This window comes from Protopterus annectens, chromosome 4.part1 (genome assembly GCF_019279795.1).
Source record: "Protopterus annectens isolate FY-2018-M chromosome 4.part1, PAN1.0, whole genome shotgun sequence".
Lineage (NCBI taxonomy): Eukaryota > Metazoa > Chordata > Ceratodontiformes > Protopteridae > Protopterus > Protopterus annectens.
Window position 1 is genome coordinate 532,075,320 of NC_056734.1, and position 21,545 is coordinate 532,096,864.

Sequence of the window (21,545 nt, forward strand, 5' to 3'; positions counted from 1 at the left end):
AAATGGTATCTGTTATACGTAAAATGCCCATACTGTAAATACATTAAATTGCTGGGTATTTTTACCTTCTTTGTCTGCTACTTCTGTCTCTTCTGGTAAAAAGTCATAAAAAGTTAAACATTTTCACAGAAACAATGAAAAACACAAATTTATACTGCGGTGGTGGTGCTGCGGTAGCGTTGTCGCCTCACAGTTAGACGTTGCCCGTTCGATTCTCAGTTAGAGCTTCTTCTGTGCGGTGACATGCGTGAACGGGTGCTCCTTGCCAGCACGTAAAACTCTACTGCCAATCATTAGCGGACTGGAGTTCCGCTGTGGCGACCCCTAACCGGGAAAAGCCGAAAGACACAAACAAATGAAAAACACAAATTTCAAACCAAATTATAGGAACATTCTAAACCTACTGAGGAACACACATCAGCTGCATAGTGAAGCCCCTACCTGGCTCAGATGTATTTCAAGTTAAGTCCACTTTTTTCCCTTAATATCCCTGTTTTGACTTGGTGGAAGAAGCAGCTTAGGATACATTATTTCTACTGGTAAAACAAAACTGAAGGTCATGAAGGATATTTTTTGGATGACAGCTATCTGATGCTCAGTATGACCATAATTTCTGAATATGTACTAGGTTTTGGTCTTTAATTTGTTCATATTTTTGTTTCTCCTGTCTTTAGTGATTTCCTAGCTACTGTGGTAGAAACATTGAGGGATGAACATATGTAGGGTGGATGCCTATTTTTCAGCTTTACCACTAAATGTATAATACAGAGAGCAAGCAGAGGCCTAATATTTGGTAAAAGGTATCAGGAGGCATGCATAAATCCTTTTTATTTATTTTATTTATTTATTTTAAATTTGTTGACCGAGCTAATCTAACTGGATACATGTCCATTTTCAGTAGAGGCCCGGGGAGATAAGCTCCAACATTAAGGTAATGTAACAGGACTACAAATGAAAATAAATTGTAAACAGTAAATTATTACAAAGAATTAATGCAGTTCACAGCTAATGGGTGTAGTCTAATGTACTCAAAAATCTTCAAAGAGCAAAGATTAAAGAAATGGTATAAAAAATAAATAAAATCCAAGAAGGTTTAGGTTAGCAAAGAATGAACAAACAACAAAAGAGAAGGATAAGTGAGGGTGTTGAATAAGTAGTATTATGAGTGGTATATACAAGAGGTATAACGTTTGGCAACAGTTGGACAAAAAAAAGTGTGGAGGGGTTGAAAGTTATCTATGTAGTTGTTACGTTAGACAAGGTTTGCGTGAAATGTCATAGGTAGCATAAGTATTAACACTGACATCGAACAATATCAGGAAGTGTGAAATGTCATAGGTAGCATAGGAGTTAACACTGACATAGAACAATATCAGGAAGAGGTGAGGGAGTTTGGAAAAGTGAAGAGTAAGTTTAATGAAGTTAGAAGGAAATAAGAAAAACTACAATATTGACTATGAATAGGATTTGTTTGTGCCCTAGTGGGTAGTAGAGGGGGGGTATAATAGCTGGCTGGTGTTAATCTGGGGTAGTACATGGGCATAACCAATGTTCTTTAAGGTGCAGTTTTAGCTGATGTTTGAAAAGTGATAAGGATGAAAGTAATTGTAGGTTGCTGGGGAGTTTGTTCCAACTCTTACCCACTGAATTTGAAAAGAGGGAGTCCCCGGCTTTATTAAGGGATTTCTGGGTGGTTATTTGTAATTTATTTGCTGAGCTTTGGGTAGTAAGATTTCTATAAGGAGTGGCAATACTACAAAGAATAGGAGTCCTACTGGTGTGAAAGAGAATCTTGTGTGTAATTGTAAGTTACTGAAATAGTAGCTGGTTTTGGAGTTCAAGCCAGCCTAGTTGTTTAAGGTTTAAACAGTGATGGGTTCTATATGGTGAACATATAGCAAATCTGGCAAAGTTGTTGTAGGAGGTTGCTAGTTTGTTTAGGTTAGTTTTGGAAAGATTTGTATAGATAGATGAAGCATAGAGGAGAGTAGACATCAGGTGAGTATGGGCAATTGTGGTTTTGGCTTCAGGGGTGAGGAAGGACTTTATCTTGTACACTGAGCCCAGTTTTCTGTTAACAGTTTTAATTGTAGTGCTAATATGTGTGTCAGAGTTGAGATTGTAATCTATTGTTACTCCTAAGAGCTTGGTGGTTGGATCAGGTGTAATTGTAGTACCATTGCTGCATTTCACTGTTAGATATATTGGAGGGGACTTCTGTGTAGGAGTGAAAACAAGTAACTTGTTTTTTTTTGGCATTTAGTAGGAGGCAACGTTGCAAAAACCATTTTTCAACTGAGGTAAATACTGACTGGGTGATAGATTGGAGCTTGGCTGATGAGGTGGAGAACACACTAATGTGGAATCATCTGCATATTGTATGCAGGTAGATTGTGGAATATTTAGCTGTAGTTCATTGATAAAGATAGAGAAGAGGAGCGGTCCCAGGATGGGGCCTTGTGGGACCCTAAGAGTAATAGGAAGAAGAATAGAGAGGTTGTTGTCCCAGAGAACAGCTTGCTGTCTGTTTTCTAGGTAGGACTTAAACCACTGTAATGTCTTTGTGTTGAGCGAGTATTGTTCTAGTATTTGTCGTAGTAATTGATGGTTCACCATATCAAAGGCTTTTGATAGGTCTATAAAGAGAGTAGTAGAGAGCCTATTGTTGCGATGCTTGTTGATGCAATCAGTGAAGGATATTAGGGCAGAAGTAGTACTGTGGTATGACCTAACACCATGTTGACAGTCTGCTAGAAGGTTATGTAGGAGTAGGTGATCAAGTAGTTGGCGGTGTATACATTTTTCCATTATTTTGGCTAGAGGGGAGAGCAGGGCTATGGAGCGATAGTTGGATATTTTGGTTGAGTTACCACCCTTATGAAGAGGAATTATGTGTGAGATTTTCCAGAGAGATGGGATAGAACCTTCAGTAATAGTTCTATTGATTAGTATGGAAATAGGATAGGAGAGAACTTTAGCTGCAATTTGCAGGTATTCCGCTGGTAATACATCATCGGATGGGTTACATGGTTTAAGTTTCATTAGTAAAGTGTGGATGAAAGATGTAGAGACTGGATTTAGTTGAAAGTTAGGGGGTTTGCTAGTCAAGGAGAATGGGAGGGTTGGGGTAACAAGAGGTAAAGAATTTGCGAGAGACTGTACAGTTTCTGTAAAGGAGGTATTGAAGGTGTCAGCAATCTCCTTAGGTGTGCTTAGGGAAAGTGCTGTAGGAGTTGGAGTCTTGGAGTGTCCTGGGTGCAAAAGTCTGTTAATAGCTGTCCAAAATGTTTGGGGGGTTTGCTAATGCTTGTCTTGGAGTTTAAGGTAGTAGTTTTTTTTATCAAGGAGTATAGCTTTCTTTGTGGTGTTTCTATGCTGTTTGTAGTTCTGGTGATCAGATGGGCTTTTAGTACATCTCCATTTAGACCAGATCTTATTTCTTACTAGGATGTTTTGTCTTGTCTCTTTAGAGAGCCTTGGTGCTGCTTTGCTTCTGGTTCTAATGGATCGACTAGGGGCATGATATTCCAGTACTTGTAAGAATTTGGAGTTAAAATAGGATACTGTTTCCTCAAGGGAGAGCTGTTTTAAGGGAGACCAGTCACAGGCTTGTAGCTCAGCGTGGAAACTTACAGCATTAAAGTGTTTTTTGTTTCGTATAGTTTTAAAGATAGGTTGTTTAGGGAAGAAGGTTTTATGTCTAATTATATAGGTGAGTGAATGGTCGCTAATGTCATCAGGTAGGGTGTCTGCAGTATAAGTGAGGGGATGGTTTCTTACTAGGATCCAATCTAATGTACTCTCTTTGTTAGTAGGCTTATGGATTCTTGTTGGGGTGGTGATAAATTGAGAAAAGCCATACAAGTTTATATGGATTGAAGGTTGATTGGAAGTACAGCAGTTCCAGTCTATATTGAAGTCTCCAAGTACTAAGGTTTCTTGAGGGAGGGAAGATGAGAGGAAGCATAGGATATTTTCCAGGGTGTTGATATTATTGCCTGGAGGTAGGTAGGAGCATATTATATAGATAGCTTTGCTAGAATTGAGCTGGAGTTTAGAGACAGGGATTTCTACGTGATTATCTAATGGTAATTGTAAGTCTACTAGAGATATATTTAGATCAGATTTATACAAAATTGCTACACCTCCACCTTTTTTTGTTGTTCTGTCTGCCCTTATTATATTGTACCCTGGTGGGATGACCTCATTATCTTTTGTTCCTAGTTTGAGCCAGGTTTCTGTTAGGCAAAGGACATCAAAGGAATGTATGTCCAATAGAGTATGCAGTTGGCTAATTTTATTGTTTAAGCTCTGTATATTAAGATGGGCTATCAATAAGGAGTTAGCAGTTTTGGTCAGGGTTATATGAGTGGTGGTTTGTGGCTGTTGGGGGTTTAGTAGGGTATTGTTAGGTGCTGGGTTATGGTGGATATCCCCATGAAGAAGAGGGTGTTGTAATGTATGTGAGAGCTTCACGAGTTTGAAGAGAGTATATAGTGATCTTCTGGTTTGTTGGAGATTAATGTGGGCTAGCCTATGATACTTTGGGGAGAGGTAGGTTGAGGTAGAGGTGATGTTTGCATGGTTGTGGGTAGAAGGTAGATTGGTAGGTGATGTTTGTTTTAGAGGATGGAGGGGTGTAGTGATGTGTGAGTTTTCATACCATGTAAGTATGAGTGATATGAGTAGTATGTGTATTGATGTAAGAGAGAGGAGTAAGTTTTTAAGTTTAGGCTGATGTGATGTAAGCATGGCGGAATGGGGAGTAATGTAAGTAAAGTAGTAATAGGATAGATAAGAAAACTAGGAAGGATATAGATAGTATGAGTGGAAGTAGTGAGGAGGGGAATGTGAGAAAGGGAGTGTCTGTATGTAGTGTGTAGGTAAAGGTAATGGGCTAATTGGATAATTAGGGGAAGGGGAGTGTCTTATGAGGTATAAATGTAGGAGCACTAGGGTGGGTGGGAATTGGGGGTAGGGTAGGGGAGTGGAGTGAGCCCACAGGGCGAACGGAGTGGGGAAGAAACAAGTGGCTAAGGACTAACAGAAAACCTATCTGTGTGCAGGTGAATTCTGAGGAACAGTTCAGTAGATACAGGTAGGTATGGAGGGGTAGAAGCTGGGAAGTGCAAGGTAAGGGACAGTAGAGAGATGAATATCAGGTATTGAGAGGGAGTCTCAGACAGAGTGATAATAGCAGGATAGGAAAGAGCTTCTCGGACTGTGCAGGAGAAAAGATACTTAGGCTATCCTAAATTAGTGTAGGGTCTGCGCCTTACATCAGTTAATGTGAGGGCAAACAGTGCTAGGAATCAGCCTAGGTTATGGTGCCATTTAGTGGGCAAATAATGAAATTGCAGCTGAAGCTGATGAGCAGAGATGGTGGGTAGAAGGTATGTGAAGCTCAAGAAACAGTTGCAGGAGACAGTACAAGGATAAAAATAAATAGATGGTGTAAGGGGTAGAGGGATAGGATAGGTATAAGAGAAAACCTTTAGGGGTAGAGGGAGGGTATGGCTGCTAGGTATCCTAGCTAGGTAGCATGCTAGAAAGCATATACAAATTGTTAGGCAAGTGTTCAGGTTTAGACAGCATGTACTTTCTTGCCTCTTTAGGTAAAAGGGATCTTTTACAGGACAATGAAAGACTTTCAATTAAGTATCTGTTGTAAGGGTAGTTTGCACGGGTCCTTTTGCCAGCTGGGTAGGTCCCACTGTATTACTACAAGGTAGTGACAAAGGCTCATGCCTTCATAGATTATACAGGAAATGCTTAAGATCACATTACTCTAGTTTAGAAGGAAGCTAAACATTTGGAAGGCGAAGTGAAACCTTTAATTGCAGGATCTCACCCTTTGAAGAAAAGAAAAGTGATCTACTCCTTCCCATCTGCTCATTGTGAATAAAAAGCACAATGATCTAGCCTACTCAAACAGAGTCTCATCACAAAAAGGATTCAACACAGATGAGGATAATGAGGAATCAGTCTCCTTGGGTACCGCACATAAGCATTAGTCATGCAGAGAAAATCATTTAATAAAGGAGGACTTCCAATCATCTATCAGAAAATTGTGTTTCCCATAAACAGGTATACTCAGCTTCAGAAGGTAGAGCAGGTGGTCATTAGCCATGCCTCCTATTATATAATCCTTCCATGACATAATACTGGAAGTATCACTAGGTCCAGAGTCTGAGCCATCTCTAGTTAATAATCAACTGGACTGACTTTAGAGAGACCAGAAAAAAGATAACATTATTTAAGAAATCCAGTGGACAGACCTAGCAACCACTGAGTAACTGTCATCCAGATATAAGGGACTTAACTTTTAGTAGTCCTTGCATGAAATAAAGCTACATGTACAGATCGATTTGAAACTGAAAGGGACAAAACTGATATTGGTCATTTGTGTTCAGTGTACTATCCTGGTAAAAAAAAACTCACATAAAAAATTAAGAATAAAATAAATAAATATGGTTCTAATTCTCAGATAGAAACCAGACAGGATTTTAGACCATGCACAAACAAGTAAAGCCATCTTAGACAAAAGTTAGAGTGGGGCCAAAACCTAAGAGTTTCAGGTATATATCATAAAACCAGAGGCATTGCAGCGAACACCTCTTCAGCGACACATAAAGAGCGAATGCACAAAACTGTGAATGCTGACATCAGCGATTTCCTTCCCTGAGACAGAAATTGCTTGGCCATCAGTGTAAATATGCCATTTTCCCCACTGTAGTGCAATCAGAGTTGGTATATTTAGTTAGGGGGTGTGGGGGGGGCACAGCACCCCACATTGGGGGGTGTAGGAGGGGCAAAGCCCCCCACTTTGTTATGTTTGCAATGGTCTTTTTTTTTATTTTAGGCAAGCGATTACTTTCCCAGGGAAAGAAATCACTGATGTCAGCATTCGCAGTTTTGTGCGTTCGCTGTGTATGTGTTGCTGAAGAGGTGTTCGCTGAAATGCCTCTTCGGTTATTTAATATAGACCCAGATTTTCTTCTGTAAATATATATATATGTGTATCTCTCAATCTTTCACAAATAAGACTAATTTGCTGAAAAGCTAAAACACCCCTGAATAGGTTGAAAAAAGAAATCTGCACAAGTTATTCATAATAACATTATCATAACATATTATAACATAACATATATCATATTATAACATAAGTTATTGATAATAATGATAATAGCCTTGATAAGACTGAAAGGAATGTCTCCTAATATGGCATTATGCTGCCAGATGAAATCAAGCCAAGAATACAATAAAATGTTAATTAAAAGTGTCATGTCACTGATGAAAGCTGAAGGAGAAGGCAGGAAAATTCTAAAAAAATAATGTAAATCTGCTTTAAAATATGCTAGAATAAAGTAACATCACCAATAAGCTGATAATGAGTTTAACAGGTTGGGCAGTGATGTGGACTAAAGGCCAACACTGTGTATCTGTAATAATTTAAACAGTCAAAACAATTAAACATTCAGTCCATAATAAAATACATTAACATATTGCAAGAGAAGAGATTAATACCACTGTTCAACAGCCACTGTCTACATGACAAGGCAGCAGTATGTGAAAATGAATAAAACATTCAAAGTGCTGCTCTCAGATTAAACGGTTAAGCAGTTCATGGATACCTGGAAAGTTAGGAATTTAGTACACCCCAAATGAGCTCTCCTTCTTAATATTTGCCTTAGGGCCATAATGAAGTGTACTGAAGCAAAATGAAAAACAGACTACTTTTTGCATAACCATAATACCTAAATTTAATAATATAAAATTTGTTTTCCAGTACTTTCATCCATTTATTATGGCACTTTTCTTTGTGGTCTGACCACATGTTGTGCTTCATTGCAAGTAACAGTGTAAGTGTATAGAGATTATTTCATGTTATCAGACAATGTGGTTACGTTGGTCTCTCTCTGAAGTAAGCAAATCTTCATCAAAGCTCTATGACCTAGATATCTATAATTGAAGTAACTTTTTACTTTTGCATTTCTAAGAATAAGGGATTACAAATCATGCTTATAACCATAATTATAATTTTAAATTTATTCAGGGGTATGAACAAAAGAGTGCAATACTTGGAAAAAATGTTGTAAATGGGAAATATAATTGCTGCTTCCTACGTCTGGAACATTTTAATAAATGTCATAGCTGCCTAAAAATTTCCCATTCTGGAGGGGAAAAACGCATTGTAAGAACTTTACTCTTTATATAGTTGAGAAAAAGCAATCTCATTATTGCATGAACGTAACTTAGTATCAAGATTTCTGGACACTCAAAGCAAGATGTGCCATTTTATCAAGAATACAATGTTGGCTGCTGTAATCCTCTTCATCATAGTTAACATGCTGTGCAGAGTGCCTGTAGTATGTAAGTATATTTTTACTCATAGGAAACATGTACAAGCTCTACGATGATTTATTGTAGTCAGTCTTTTATGAGAACCAGGTCTGAAGTCAGAAGTTTAAAATATTCATTGTGACAGACTGTGAGAAGAAGATTTGGATACTGAGAGGAGTACAAGCAGCAAATTACATTTTCTTTTCTTCTATTTTGCAATTAGCAAACCACATTAAAGGAACAGCAGAAACTAGTAGTTAACTAATTTTAATTTATGGTTAATATTTAAGTCACACAGAATGGTACTGTTAAGACATTTTTTGCAGTTTAGAAAGGCACCATGCATATATACTGAAAATGTATTACTTCTTTAGCCATAACTAATGCCTCCCTACACATTATTCTAATAAATATTTGAAGGGATTTATTAAACAAAAATGAATATTACTGCTAATTAACTCATCAGTTCTGTGTTATTTCTTAATTTCAGCTGCGGCTGATCTGGACTGCTGTATTTCATACTCAAACAGACCACTGCCCATGAAATACATACGAGGTTTCACTGAGCAGAAGGCAAATGAAGTCTGTGATATTGATGCAGTTATGTAAGTATTTCACTGTTTACACTAACTCATATTTTAGATAAAGCATAAATTTCTGAACAATGAATGGTATTCTAATATATGTAATCACTTTTGAGTTTGAACATTTCAGTATTGGTCAATATTTGGTAACAGTCATTAAGTATATTAATACAAACCCAATATGAATATCAAATGAACTTTGGTTTTGCTTAATATGTCATGGAAAATGAGCATTAGGGAATTCAGAAGGAATTCATATACATGCAACAGACTAAAGCTATTGAAAGATTGGGAGTATATTAGAAAGTGTTTTGAGAAAATAAGGGAAAATGTAGGGGAGGCAATGGTTATGAGAGTACTAACTTATTTAAGATATCATTGGAAATAAGCTTGTGCACAATGCACACCTTTGGGTAATTTTGAGAGTCATAAGTTGTCCTTTTCCATGGTTTTAGGATATAGGAGGAAACTGGTAAACTCAGTGTAAATCCACAAGGACAGAATAAAGACATGTGGACTGCACAGACCACAGCTCATCTAAGACTGGATCCACAAATCCTGTATAAACTGTATAAATATTGAAATGGACTGGAAAATCTAATCAATATAGTCAGTGGTATAATGTTTCTTAGACGAATAAAAATGCTAAAATTAAAGACTTTGCACATCTAGGACCAATCATTATTATAGATCTAGCTTCAGGAAGTATTACCTGAAATTTACATATAATAAAGGATGAATGATGTTTAGTATCGGTCATCTGCTTGTGACAGAAACAAGATCTACAACTGTTGTCTTGCATGGGCATATCAAAGATTTTTGAAGCTGTATGTCTCATTGTTATACACACGCACACACACACACACACACACACACACACACACACACACACACACACACACACACACACACACACACACACACACACTTTAAAATATTTAACCATAAAACATGATAAACACAGAGTTTTTAAAAATTTCCTGAACAACTCATTGTATAAAATAAATAATTCTTTAAAAAGTGCACATTATGGTTATGTAACATATCCCTAGGTAAATTAATGTGGTTTGGAATGCCTTAACTATTTTCTTGGAGCTCAATCCAGCTTCATTAGCTATGTTCTTTGACTGAGCTCTGTATATACATTGCAGTTCTTATGGTCTAGCTGACAACATTACATAATTTAATAGATAAAGACACCCTTAAATAAAAATATCAGACCTGATTACACATGCTAACACATGAAAAAAAACATAAAATATTCTTGGTCATGGGTTACAATTTCTCTTCCTTTCCTGTTATCGAGTTTGTCTTGTGGTTAGCATCTACAGACTCAGCATTATGCACAACAAGTGAGTACAGAGGTGATGGACCAAAAGTAATAAAGTATGTGATTCATTGTGCTGTATTAGTAGCAAAACAATTACTTTGATTTGTATTATCTTCATAGACTAAATATGGAACTGATAAAAACAGGAACAGTAGGGGGTATCACAACTTCATAACTAGTGAGTTTTGCATACACCACTAATTACGTTTTGATAGAAGTAGCCGAGAAATCTAAAGGATGGAGGTGAGAAATATGACTAGAAATGTGACAACGTCTAAAGCAAAACACATGATGGGAAATACTGGGGGTGTTGTAAAACACCAACAAGAAAAGACAGGTAGGCCTCTCTGCATTAGAAAGCAGGGAACTGATAACTGTAATGTGTGTGTAGGAGGCAGAAGGAATATGTTAAGAAAAGGGAGACATTGAGTACCTGCTAATACCACAATGTTCTGATAACATAAAAAATGAAAACTTATTTAATCAGAGTAGTGAGATGGACAGTGTAAATAATGTAATTTCAACAACAGCAAAAATAAATGACAGATTGAAATACGTTAGCTGAGGAAAACCTACCTCAAGCTACATTGGCAGATGGAGTTAAAACAGATAACATTTCTCAACATCTGAGCATGTAGTATATTTTGACTGAAAACTGTATTCCATCATTGATGAATATTTTAAAATACTGAATTTTATGCATTCTTTATGGAGCCTGAGGTTAGCCAAATAAATGAGCCAGGAATGGTATTTGCCAGATATAAACTCCATTCTTTAGACAGACCTTATCTGTGAATGGAAAACTAAATCATGGCTTTTACTGGACAAATATAATTGAAACCAATATATTTCAATTAGCTAAATGAAATGAAATGTAAATACTGCATAATTTCTTATTAGTTAAAAGCAAAATATAAAAAAAAATACTTTTCATAGGTGATAGCTCAGGGAAGATGAATGCTACATCATATACCGGGTAACAGTGTAGTCACCAAGTACATTTCCACACTTCCTAGTTATTATGACATAACTAGTGAATTCATCAAATAAAAAATAATGCATGTTTAACTTAGAACCAAAAATTATGCGGAATATTAATCATAATGCACCATAATTTCACTAACAAAGAAAACAGAGAATTGCTTCATCCCTGCCCATGATCCAGAAGAGCTTCTACATCTCTGATAAGAAAGCAAAGCAATATAATTAAATATGACCTTGAATGAAATGTTAAATAAAGGATGTCAGTTACATTACTTTTATGAAACATCAGTTTGTCTGCTCTGAAGAAAAAAAAAAAACTTTTGATTATGTCTGTATATTGCAGTAAATCTGCTACAAGTTACTTAATATTTGTCTATGTAAATATTTATAATTATGTGTAATTACAGATTTCATACTATTAGAGGCATCCGTGTCTGCTCAAACCCCAAAGACAACTGGGTAAGAAGGAATCTTCACTATCTGAGGTAGGACATCGCTTTCTGCCTGTTATGTTCTAAATGCCTAGTGTTCTATTATGTCTAAAGATGAAAACAGACATCAGTTAAAACTATAAGTTTAATATGCTTTAAATATCACACCCTGATTAACTATGCTCCTGTTTTGTTAACAAGACGACAGACTGGCACTGAGGAAGAGCACTTCTCCATTAAGTTAATATTCAATTGTGTGAATTACAGACACAGTGGGCATACATGGAGCTGTTTGTTATTGGATAAACTCATACATAATAATAAGCATCATGTCAGAAGTTAATGTAGTAGCTGCTGTATGACAGCACTGCTGCATATAATATGCTGTCACCACATGTGTGCCAAGGATGGCCTTCTGACCTGTTTAAATAAAACTGCAGTAAGGGGAACTATGCTGTAGCTTTGTCTAGGAGTCTGAACTCTTTTTAATTTTGTAATTTCTCATATTCTGTTGAGCTGTAAATTCAGTCGGCTGCATTTAAATATGGTAGTTTTACCTTTTACAGGTATGTGCCTCGTCTCTCTCGAGTCAGGGGCCAGTCTCTGCTTATTTTTCTTATAGACGGAAGTTTCTCCTTTTACCCAATTACCCTCTTACCCTTGTGGCTCATTTACCAGGCTATCATTGCTACTGTATCAATAAACATTAGTGGATATTATTGGTTAATACCAAGAGAATGTCTCACACAAACTTTGTATTGTTTAGAACATGAATTCAAGATTACATCTTATAGCTGTTTTTTTCACTGCACTCATGATTACGTCTTACAGTTCTTTTCACTTCCAACAGCAAACAACTTCAGAAGATCTCTGAGATGACAGAAGGAACATCACCAGCTCCAAAATAAATATCGATGGACTGATACTTATTTATTAAAGTTAATTTGTGGTCTAAATTACTATTTTCCAAGAAAATTCACAACTGACTCTGCATTATTGATGGGGATGCAAAGTTACATTTATGACCTGTTTTATGTCAAGTTCTATTTTAGTAAGCTATTGAGTCTTTTGTTTACCAAATATGCTGCATAATAAGTGCTATATGTGGCACTTTTTTACCAAATATGCTGCATAATAAGTGCTATATGTGGCAGTTCTCATACTTTGTTTTCTGACTACATTTTATAATGTGCATTGTAAGCAAACAGCATTACTTAGGGAGTGATTTTCACATCAGATTAAAAGCATTTTGAGGTAAAATATGAATTCTCTTCAGCTCAAAATCTGTTGCAGACAACATATTAAACAGAACTGTTAAAAAAGAATAAACACTGATTTCAAATAATGTAAAAAATACTTTTAGTACATACTTGTGCAATAAAAGGACTGTTTCTAAATTGTTTTGCATTGCTTATTTGTAGTACTTTAAATGTAAGCTATCACATTCAGCTTTAGTTTATTAAAACAAGACTTCAAATTCTGTAATTCATAATAAATGCAGCTCATGAGACTAGTGCAGACCAAGATATTTTGTAGTGCTGTAAAATACGTTTTAGGCCCCATTTAAATGAGTTGTTAGGCTCACACATAAAAAAGATATCTGACCATCCTAGTGGCATAGAGGGTGAACTTCTATATGTGTGGTGCCTGCGACCTAAGTTCTTCTGGAGATCCAGTTGCTGGTCTGCCAATGTAGTGGGGCTGATTACACTGACCAATGGCCGGTGTGTACTCTGAGAGATACACAATTGGTTAGTTTTCTGCCAGTTAGCCTCCCCAGTGGAGACTATAATACTTACAGAATGCAGATACTAAACAGACAGGGGAATAGACACACACCTGCATCAAAACAGATGTGTAGATGCATAAGCATTCTTTTGACAGTAACATGGTTGAATATTGGGCACTGGGATTGGGGAATAGGGCATGGACAAAGCCTGCCCCTGCAGTATGCCAGCCTTGAGGGTATGGATTCTGGACTGCAGAGACATACCAAGCAGCTATGGTCTGAAAGAAAGCAGGCTGTAAATCCACTGTCATTTACTTAAAGTTTCATGTGATGATTTGTCTCTGCAGTCCAGAATCCATACTGATTAAGACTGAGAAGGTGGTACTGCTAGATGCAAGTGAACACTGGGTTGTAGATTATTTTTTCAAGTATTTTTCCAAGTGTAGAGAGGATTGAGAAAGGGCAGAAGTGGGAGGAATTTCCTGGCTTAGGCTGTTTGGGAAGGGGTTTAACAAGAGCAGTTTTCCATATGTCTGGCATTATATATTTTTTTAAACTTTACTGAATTATCACTCATGATATAGGAAAACTTACTTTTATATAAATGTAATCAAACCCTATTAACAAGTTTAAATTTACAAACATTGTATACCACGTATATTGTTCATTCCTCCTACAAAATATGTTTCTACATGTATTGTTCCGATAAGTTCAATTTTTTTCTATTTGATTTACCACTACCCTTTTCTTAAGATTCCACTTCCTGTTCTTTTACCTCTGTTATAGCATTTAGTATTTCAAGTGTAGCTGGCTTAGACTTTGATTTCCATTTTCATATTTTCTTATTTTATTATTCTCCTTAAGGATTTGCATCTAAATTCCCAGTCTTTCCTTATTTTTTGAATTACCCCCAGCTTCATCATCATCCCTTTCCACTTTGAATTGACACTTTCTGCTTGGGTTATGTGTAAGAGCTATAACTGTGTAGCTCAAAATATCCATTCAAATCAGGTAATCCTAAACCACCTTGTTCTTTTGGAAGGATCAACTTATCCCACTTGACTGTTGCCCTCTTCCTCTCTCAGATAAAATCCTTCAGCCCCTTTTTAATTACTATCCAGAACTTCTCCATTGGTTGATAAAAATATGTCTGACCTGTGTATAAAACTTAATGGACTAAAACATTTTTGCTGCTTGTATCTTGCTAACCATATCCATAGGGAGGTTCTTCCAGCTTCTCAATTTTTGTATTACCTTTTGTTTAGTTTCTTTCTACATATTCTTAGCTGCCATAACAGAATCCTTTTGAATCCATACTCCTAAATGCTCCCCACACCCCCTAACTAAATATACCAACTCCGAGATCACTCCAAATTGGAGAAAAGGGCATAATCCACATAACGGCCAAGGGAAGTGTTTTCCTGGGTTAAACTGGCTGTTTGACATTTTTAAGTTTTGATATTACAAGATCAATCTTTAGCTATTTAACTAAAATTTTGATCTTGTAATATAGACCCAAATGATCCATACCTATCAATTTTGGCATTGTCTTTGCATTTCTTTTAAGCATTAAAGACATAAACACTTTATAATCATGGTCTGAAATTGAAATGAGCCTATATGAAGCTGGATCTGATGGGTCTTTACAGCCACCAAAGCTTTTTTCCAGAATGTTGCTGCCTCCTCTAATTTTAAATACTGTTAAACAAAATCTTCTAGATCTTTATCATTTTCTTCCCTCCTAATTTCTAGAGTTCTACTGGAATACTGCATATTCTAGGAGACTTTTCTGTAGATTGGTTATACAACTCAATTTTTATCTAATCTCATTCTAGCTTAACTGTCAATTGTTGAACCTCATCTACCTCTAACATTGGCATATTTAAGTCTCTATACATTTTTCTGTTTGTACTTTTTCTTGATTTTCCCCACTTCAATGCTTTGTGCAAATTTTCATAAAATTTCCAAAATATCTATAATACCTACACATGATCTGTGGTTATTTTATTTGTTATTGGCTCCCTAAGTTTGGCAACAACCCTTTCTAATTTCTTTTGACTAAGTCATTGTGCCAAAAGTTTTTGTGCTTTATAGTTATGATCATCAAAAATTTGCTTAACATCAATCTTTTGAAACCTGTATATGTTATCCAGGTATTCCCTTATTTTCTCTTTAGCACTTTATAATATTCTCCTGTTGTTCTGTGAAAATCCCTTTATTTTGTAATACTTTAACCTTTGTTTTTAATTTCTACCTTATTTTTAAACTCCACTTTCATTTTATCCTACTGATTAGCTATAACTTCTGGAGTACTTTTTATCTTCTGTAATAAATAATCTCCCAAATAATTTCAACTACCCATTCCTTAAATTGCACTCTTTTTAACAGGTGGGTGGCACCAGTCTCTCATCTTTACTTAATTACTGTGCATTTTTATCTTTAATTTAATTATTGACTCATGATCTGAAATAGTTATTGGATGTGTGTCAAAGTTCTAAATTAAATGCACATGTTCCTGTGAAATAAAATGTCTGTCTAGTCTAGCCTATTTATTGTACCTTGGGGAATAATATGTAAATTTTGTCAAAGTTCTTACTACTGAAATCATGTTTTTCATACCAAATATTTTAAAAACAGAATAAACAAGTGGCTACATGGAACTCTGGATAGTACGGCTAAATAACACAAACCTGGGATGTAAATCCAAAGCTTTATTAGGCACTGATTTAAAATAAAATGTAATACTGATAAGCGCTTTCATTCATCTCTAGAAACATCCCTCTCTAGAAACATCATCAGATAATACTTAATATCCACCACAAGCCTAAATAAATGCAATCATTTAAGTCCACCAGCGAAATTATTACATTCAGCTGTACTTAAAGTCCCATGCACACAAAACATCCCTTAAATGGATTGTAGAAATTAAACCATAATGAACAGCTGATAAAAAAATACAATAAACATAACTATAAGATAAATTAACTTAAAATATTTAAATTTTAAATACATTTATATGTATATACAAATATGTAAGAAAGAATGTATAAACATAGCATAATCAAGCTACTAAATATATTACGATATCAATTTAAAAATACATAACATTTCTTTAAAAATATGTATATGTATATACAAAAAACATAAAAATAATAACATTATAAGATTATAAAAATATATATGTATGTATGTGCATACACAACATGTAAAGTACAAATAACCAATTTGTCTTGACATCTTGTATAATTATTAAAAATAATATCAATTAGCATTCTAATGCTTTTAAGAAACAGGAGACAGCGATCTGTTCGTTGATTCTCTTTACATGGGAGGAATGTTGTTCTAGAAATGGATTTGATTTAAGAAATTATGAGTACAAAAAATAACAAATCTGACAGGTAAGAGGAGGGGTGGATGTAGACAAGAAGAGTGAAAGCTTTTGAAAATTTCTGGGGTGAATGGACCTTTGAGTAAAACAGAAAGAACAGCATTATGGAAAACTAAGTTTTTTTCTTTGATTTGGATGGAAAACTGTAACTTTGAAATTAAGGCTATCACAACATGTACATGTATAAAAAATAAAGAGAGGCCTTAAAAAATCCCACCTAGTTAAATTTTTACAAATAAGAAATAATATATGAAAGTAGAAAGCGAGGGACAGAAAATAGATTTTTTTTGTTTAGCAACTAAAAGGCAATCAAAGCAGACAAAGCCTTCACATGATCGACTTTTCACAAAGTCGAAATTCATGTGGCTGAGACCATATGATCGACTTTTGAAAAGCCAACCATGGGGAACTGTTATCTCCGTACAGTGCAGAATGGGAAAATTTCCCTCTTCTGCACTGTAGTGCCATCTCAGAGTTGGTATATTTAAGTTATGGGGGTGTGTGGGGCAGAGCCCCCCAGGGGGGTGCAGGGGGACTTGACCCCCTGCTAACAGTTTTAAGGTAAGTGTTTGTTGTGTTTTTTTGTGTTTATTTTACATGGTCGGCTATCTAAAAGTCGATCATTTGGTCTCGGCTATATGAAAGTCGACTTTGTGAAAAGTCGACCATGTAAAGTAGACCCAAGCAGATATATGACTGTATGGTTTATCTTAGCTTAGGTTTTCAGACAATTATTATTTTATTTATTTATTTATTTAGTTTATTTTACATTTGTTTACCGGGATAGTCCGACTGGATACATGTCCATTTTCAGCGGAGGCCCGAGGAGAAATGCTCCACAAAGACAAACTTACATAGATTACACAGAAGTTAGCAAACAATTATAAAAACAAAGTGATTATATACAATGGGTTAGTAGTGTTCCCTAGTAGGGACTCACAATTGTCATGGACAGACAATTAAAAGTAAGAGACATCAGATTGGAAGCAGAGCTTGGTGATGTAGTTACAAGTTATGATAATTGCAGAATATGCTTTTAGTTTATAACTTAATCAGGGTTGGTACATGGGCATAGGCAATTCACTTTGAGATACTGTTTGAGGTTTTTTTTTGAAGAGACCTTTGGAGGATTGTAGGGTTATATAGTTTGGCAACAAATTCCAGGTTTTGCCAATGAAGTTGGCAAACAGGGATTCACCAGCAGAGTTATTAGCTTTGTGGGTTTGGACCAGTAGTTTATCGGCTGACCATAGGGATCTTAGATTGCTATATGGCTTAATAATATTTTTAAGTGAGGGGGGTATCCTCAGGGTGGTACAAAATTTTGTGAGCTATTAAGAGCTGATTGAAGTGAATTAAGCTGTGCAGTTCTAGCCACTCTAGTTGTTTAAGGTTTTGGCAGTGGTGGGTTCTATAGGTGGAGCCAGTGGCGAATCTGGCAATATGATTGTAGCTATGGGACAGCCTTCCTAGTTCGGATTTGTTGAGGTTTGAGAGTACAGGCGAGGTATATAAGAGAGTAGAGAGTAGGTGTGATTGAGCAATTGCAGTCCTAGCCAGTGGGGTTAAAAATGTCTTGTTTCTATACAGTGATCCAAGCTTCTTACTGATGGTCTGTATGGTTTTGTTGACCTGTAGGTCAAATTTAAGATTATTGTCTATGATAACCCCTAGCAGTTTGGTGTGATTATCTGGGGAAATAGTGGTACAATTGTTAGATGTGACAGAGAATGAAAGTGTGGTGGATCTACTAGTGGGAGACAAGAGTAGATGTTTAGTTTTATTGGGGTTCAGAAGTAGGCATTGATTGGTGAGCCAGTTCTCGATAGTGTTAAATGTATTTTGGGTTAAGATTTGCAAGTCGGATGGGGAGGTGGCTGAGCAGATGAGAGTGGAATCATCTGCATATTGGATGCAGGTGGCTTTAGGGATAGCAGTGTGGAGGTTGTTGATAAAAATAGAGAAGAGTAGTGAACCTAGTATGGACACTTGTGGGACAGCAAGTGTGAGAGGTAACTGGCTGGAGAGTTTGCCCTGCCATAGTACCGCCTGCTGTCTACCAGTCAGGTAGGACTGGAACCACTGGATAGCAGGCTTGTTGAGGGAAATAGATTTTAGTGAAAGAATGAGAAGTTCATGGTTGACCATGTCAAAGACTTTTGATAGGTCAAGAAAGACGGCAGAGGTTAGCCTATTGTCATTCCTGTTTTGGTTTATGGCAGTAGTAAAGGAAAGGAGGGCTGTGGTGGTGCTGTGGTATGGCCTGAAACCATGCTGGAAGTTGGATAGTAAGTTATTCTGTGAAAGGTATTGCAATAGTTGCTTGTGTACACATTTCCCTTTTATTTTGGCTAGTGGGGAAAAAATGGCAATGGGTCTGTATTTGGAAATGTCTGAGGAGCTACCACCTTTATATAGTGGGATGACATGAGATATTTTCCAGAGGGAGGGGATAGCATTTTCGGATAAGGTTCTGTTGATGAGGATAGATATGGGATATGCAATGGCATCTGCAGCTATTTGCAGGTACTCTGCAGGGAGGAGGTCAGCAGCAAGGGTGATAGGTTTTAGATTTTTTAGAAGTGTTTTGATAAAACTAGTGGATATTGGTTGGAAGCCAAATTCTGGGTGATTATTAGGTAGATTAGGCATGTGGTTTAAGTTAGAGGGGGTTAGTTGATTTGCTAGGGATTGGATTGTTTCAGTGAAAAAGTTATTAAAGGCACTAGCTATTGTCTCTGGGGAGCTATGGGTATAGTTAGCCGGGGTTAGGGTGGTGGAGTGACATGGACAAAGTAATTGATTTAAGCCTGCCCAGAACATTTGAGGGTTGTTGTGGTGTTTTTGTAGGAGATTTTGGTAGAAGCTTTTTTTATCCAGTAAAATATATTTTTTTGTATCATTCCTGAGTTGACGATACTTTAGATGGTCAGGTGGGGCTTTGATTGTTCTCCAGCTGGCCCAGGCTCTGTTTCTAGTTTTGATTTTTGCTTTGGTATCTTTTGTGAGCCATGGTGCTGTATTTGATCTAGTTTTTATTGTACATGCTGTATTGTATTAAGCTATTGATCTGTGAGGATATTTAGAAGCCTAATTCTGAATTCCCATGACATTTTTAGCCCTTGTAATATGAGCATGAGTGACTCAGATCCACGTAGAACTTCTCCATAAGAGACAAGGGTGCTAAAACATGGGTGAATTTGCAGTATCCCACCCATTTGTCCAGATTACATTTGAATAGAGTAAGGGAAGTACTTTGCCTAATGTAGAAATGAAGATGATTCTAAAGAAATGGTGCTCTCTCCAATACATATCTGTCACTCCAACATATTCTGTTTATGTTGCAAAAGATATTAAGATCTCTTGAGCTGATGTTTATTCCACCACTGGACTTGTGGCTATGCAGTAGATCAGAGAGGATAGGGTCTGTCTGAGAGGCATAGATTGCCCTCAAGTAGCCCATATGATACTGGGATGAAGGACAAGGTTTTCAGATGGTCAGTACAGTTTTTTTTTATGATTTAGGCCCTTGTTTTTTTTTCGAGAAAGCATTGTAGTTTTTTAAGTTGTGTTGTGTTGGGACAGGTACATACTAAAGGGGGCCATTATACATAATGATCAGCCTAATAAGTGTTATATACAGTGGAATGATCACATACATGGTCCTAGATGCCATGCCCTTACTACTAAGCTGTGCAACCTAAATAACTTTCTTACAATAGTGGATACATGGTGATCAAAGGACAGTTTGTTGTCCACATAGGTTCCCAGGTCCCTAACTACCAAATCAATTTTCATGGATGTGCCACTGATGTGATAACCACAGGAGATGTCATGCTCCCCAAAGGAGACTATTACACATTTTCTGGCATTTAGGTTTAGTCTATGGTTATAACACCAGCTATTTGTTTGTGGAACGCCCTCTTGGAGGCTTTTGGTGTCTCTGATGAATTTATGATGACACCAAGTTTATATCATCTGCAAACTTGGTCAACCAGAAACTCTTTGCATTAGCCTTGGCCACCAACAATTAAACGCCAAAGAGGAGTGGCACAAGGATTGACCCCTGAGATACATCACCATTGACAAATCTTTTGGAGAATTAGAGCTGCCTATCCTCATTTTCTTGGTTCTATTTATGAGCCAATTTGCTATCCAATGAGTTACACAGGGATTAATATTTAGCTGGAAATGTTTATCAACAATATCTAAGTCTGGGACAGTGTTGAACACCCTTGCAATTTATAGATTTATGGTGTGTACTGATTTTCCCTCATCCATTGCTTCGGTAACCTTCTTCTAGAATTCAACAAGTTTAAACAGGCAGGATCTACTCCGACAGAACCAAACTGGCTTATATCGAATATTGTAAGTTACCTTAGTTATGTTGTTAACGATCTTATCCATAGCCTTACAGATAAGACTGATCAGACCTATGGCTCTATAATTACTCAGGTCTGTTGAAGCCCCATCTGTGTGCAGAGGGATGATTGTTGCTGCCCTCCATTCATCCGGCACAAAACCTGTTTGACTACTGGAACTGAATAGCCTCTGTGGAAGGTTTCACTGGTTCTGTTTTAGGCTGGTATGTTATTCAGATCCATAAAAGCAGTGTTCCTGGTCCTGGAAAGTGATGTGATGACTACTTCTGTGGAAATTTGATGGGGTGTAGATACAAGAATGTGATGTACAAATGTACAGGTTGAGAAGGAAGGTGAAGATAGAGGTACATTTATCCTCTAGCAGACTGGCTATG

General features: G+C 36.6%; 1 protein-coding gene across 1 annotated transcript; it reads left to right on the forward strand.

The window, feature by feature from the left end:
- Nucleotides 1–8,011: 8,011 nt before the first annotated feature.
- Nucleotides 8,012–13,050, forward strand: LOC122801390 (C-C motif chemokine 20-like). The gene is made up of 4 exons (XM_044070914.1): nucleotides 8,012–8,373; nucleotides 8,834–8,948; nucleotides 11,649–11,726; nucleotides 12,523–13,050. The coding sequence occupies exons 1-4, from the start codon at nucleotides 8,289–8,291 to the stop codon at nucleotides 12,578–12,580; spliced, it is 336 nt and encodes a 111-aa protein (XP_043926849.1). The 5' UTR covers nucleotides 8,012–8,288; the 3' UTR covers nucleotides 12,581–13,050.
- Nucleotides 13,051–21,545: the final 8,495 nt, after the last annotated feature.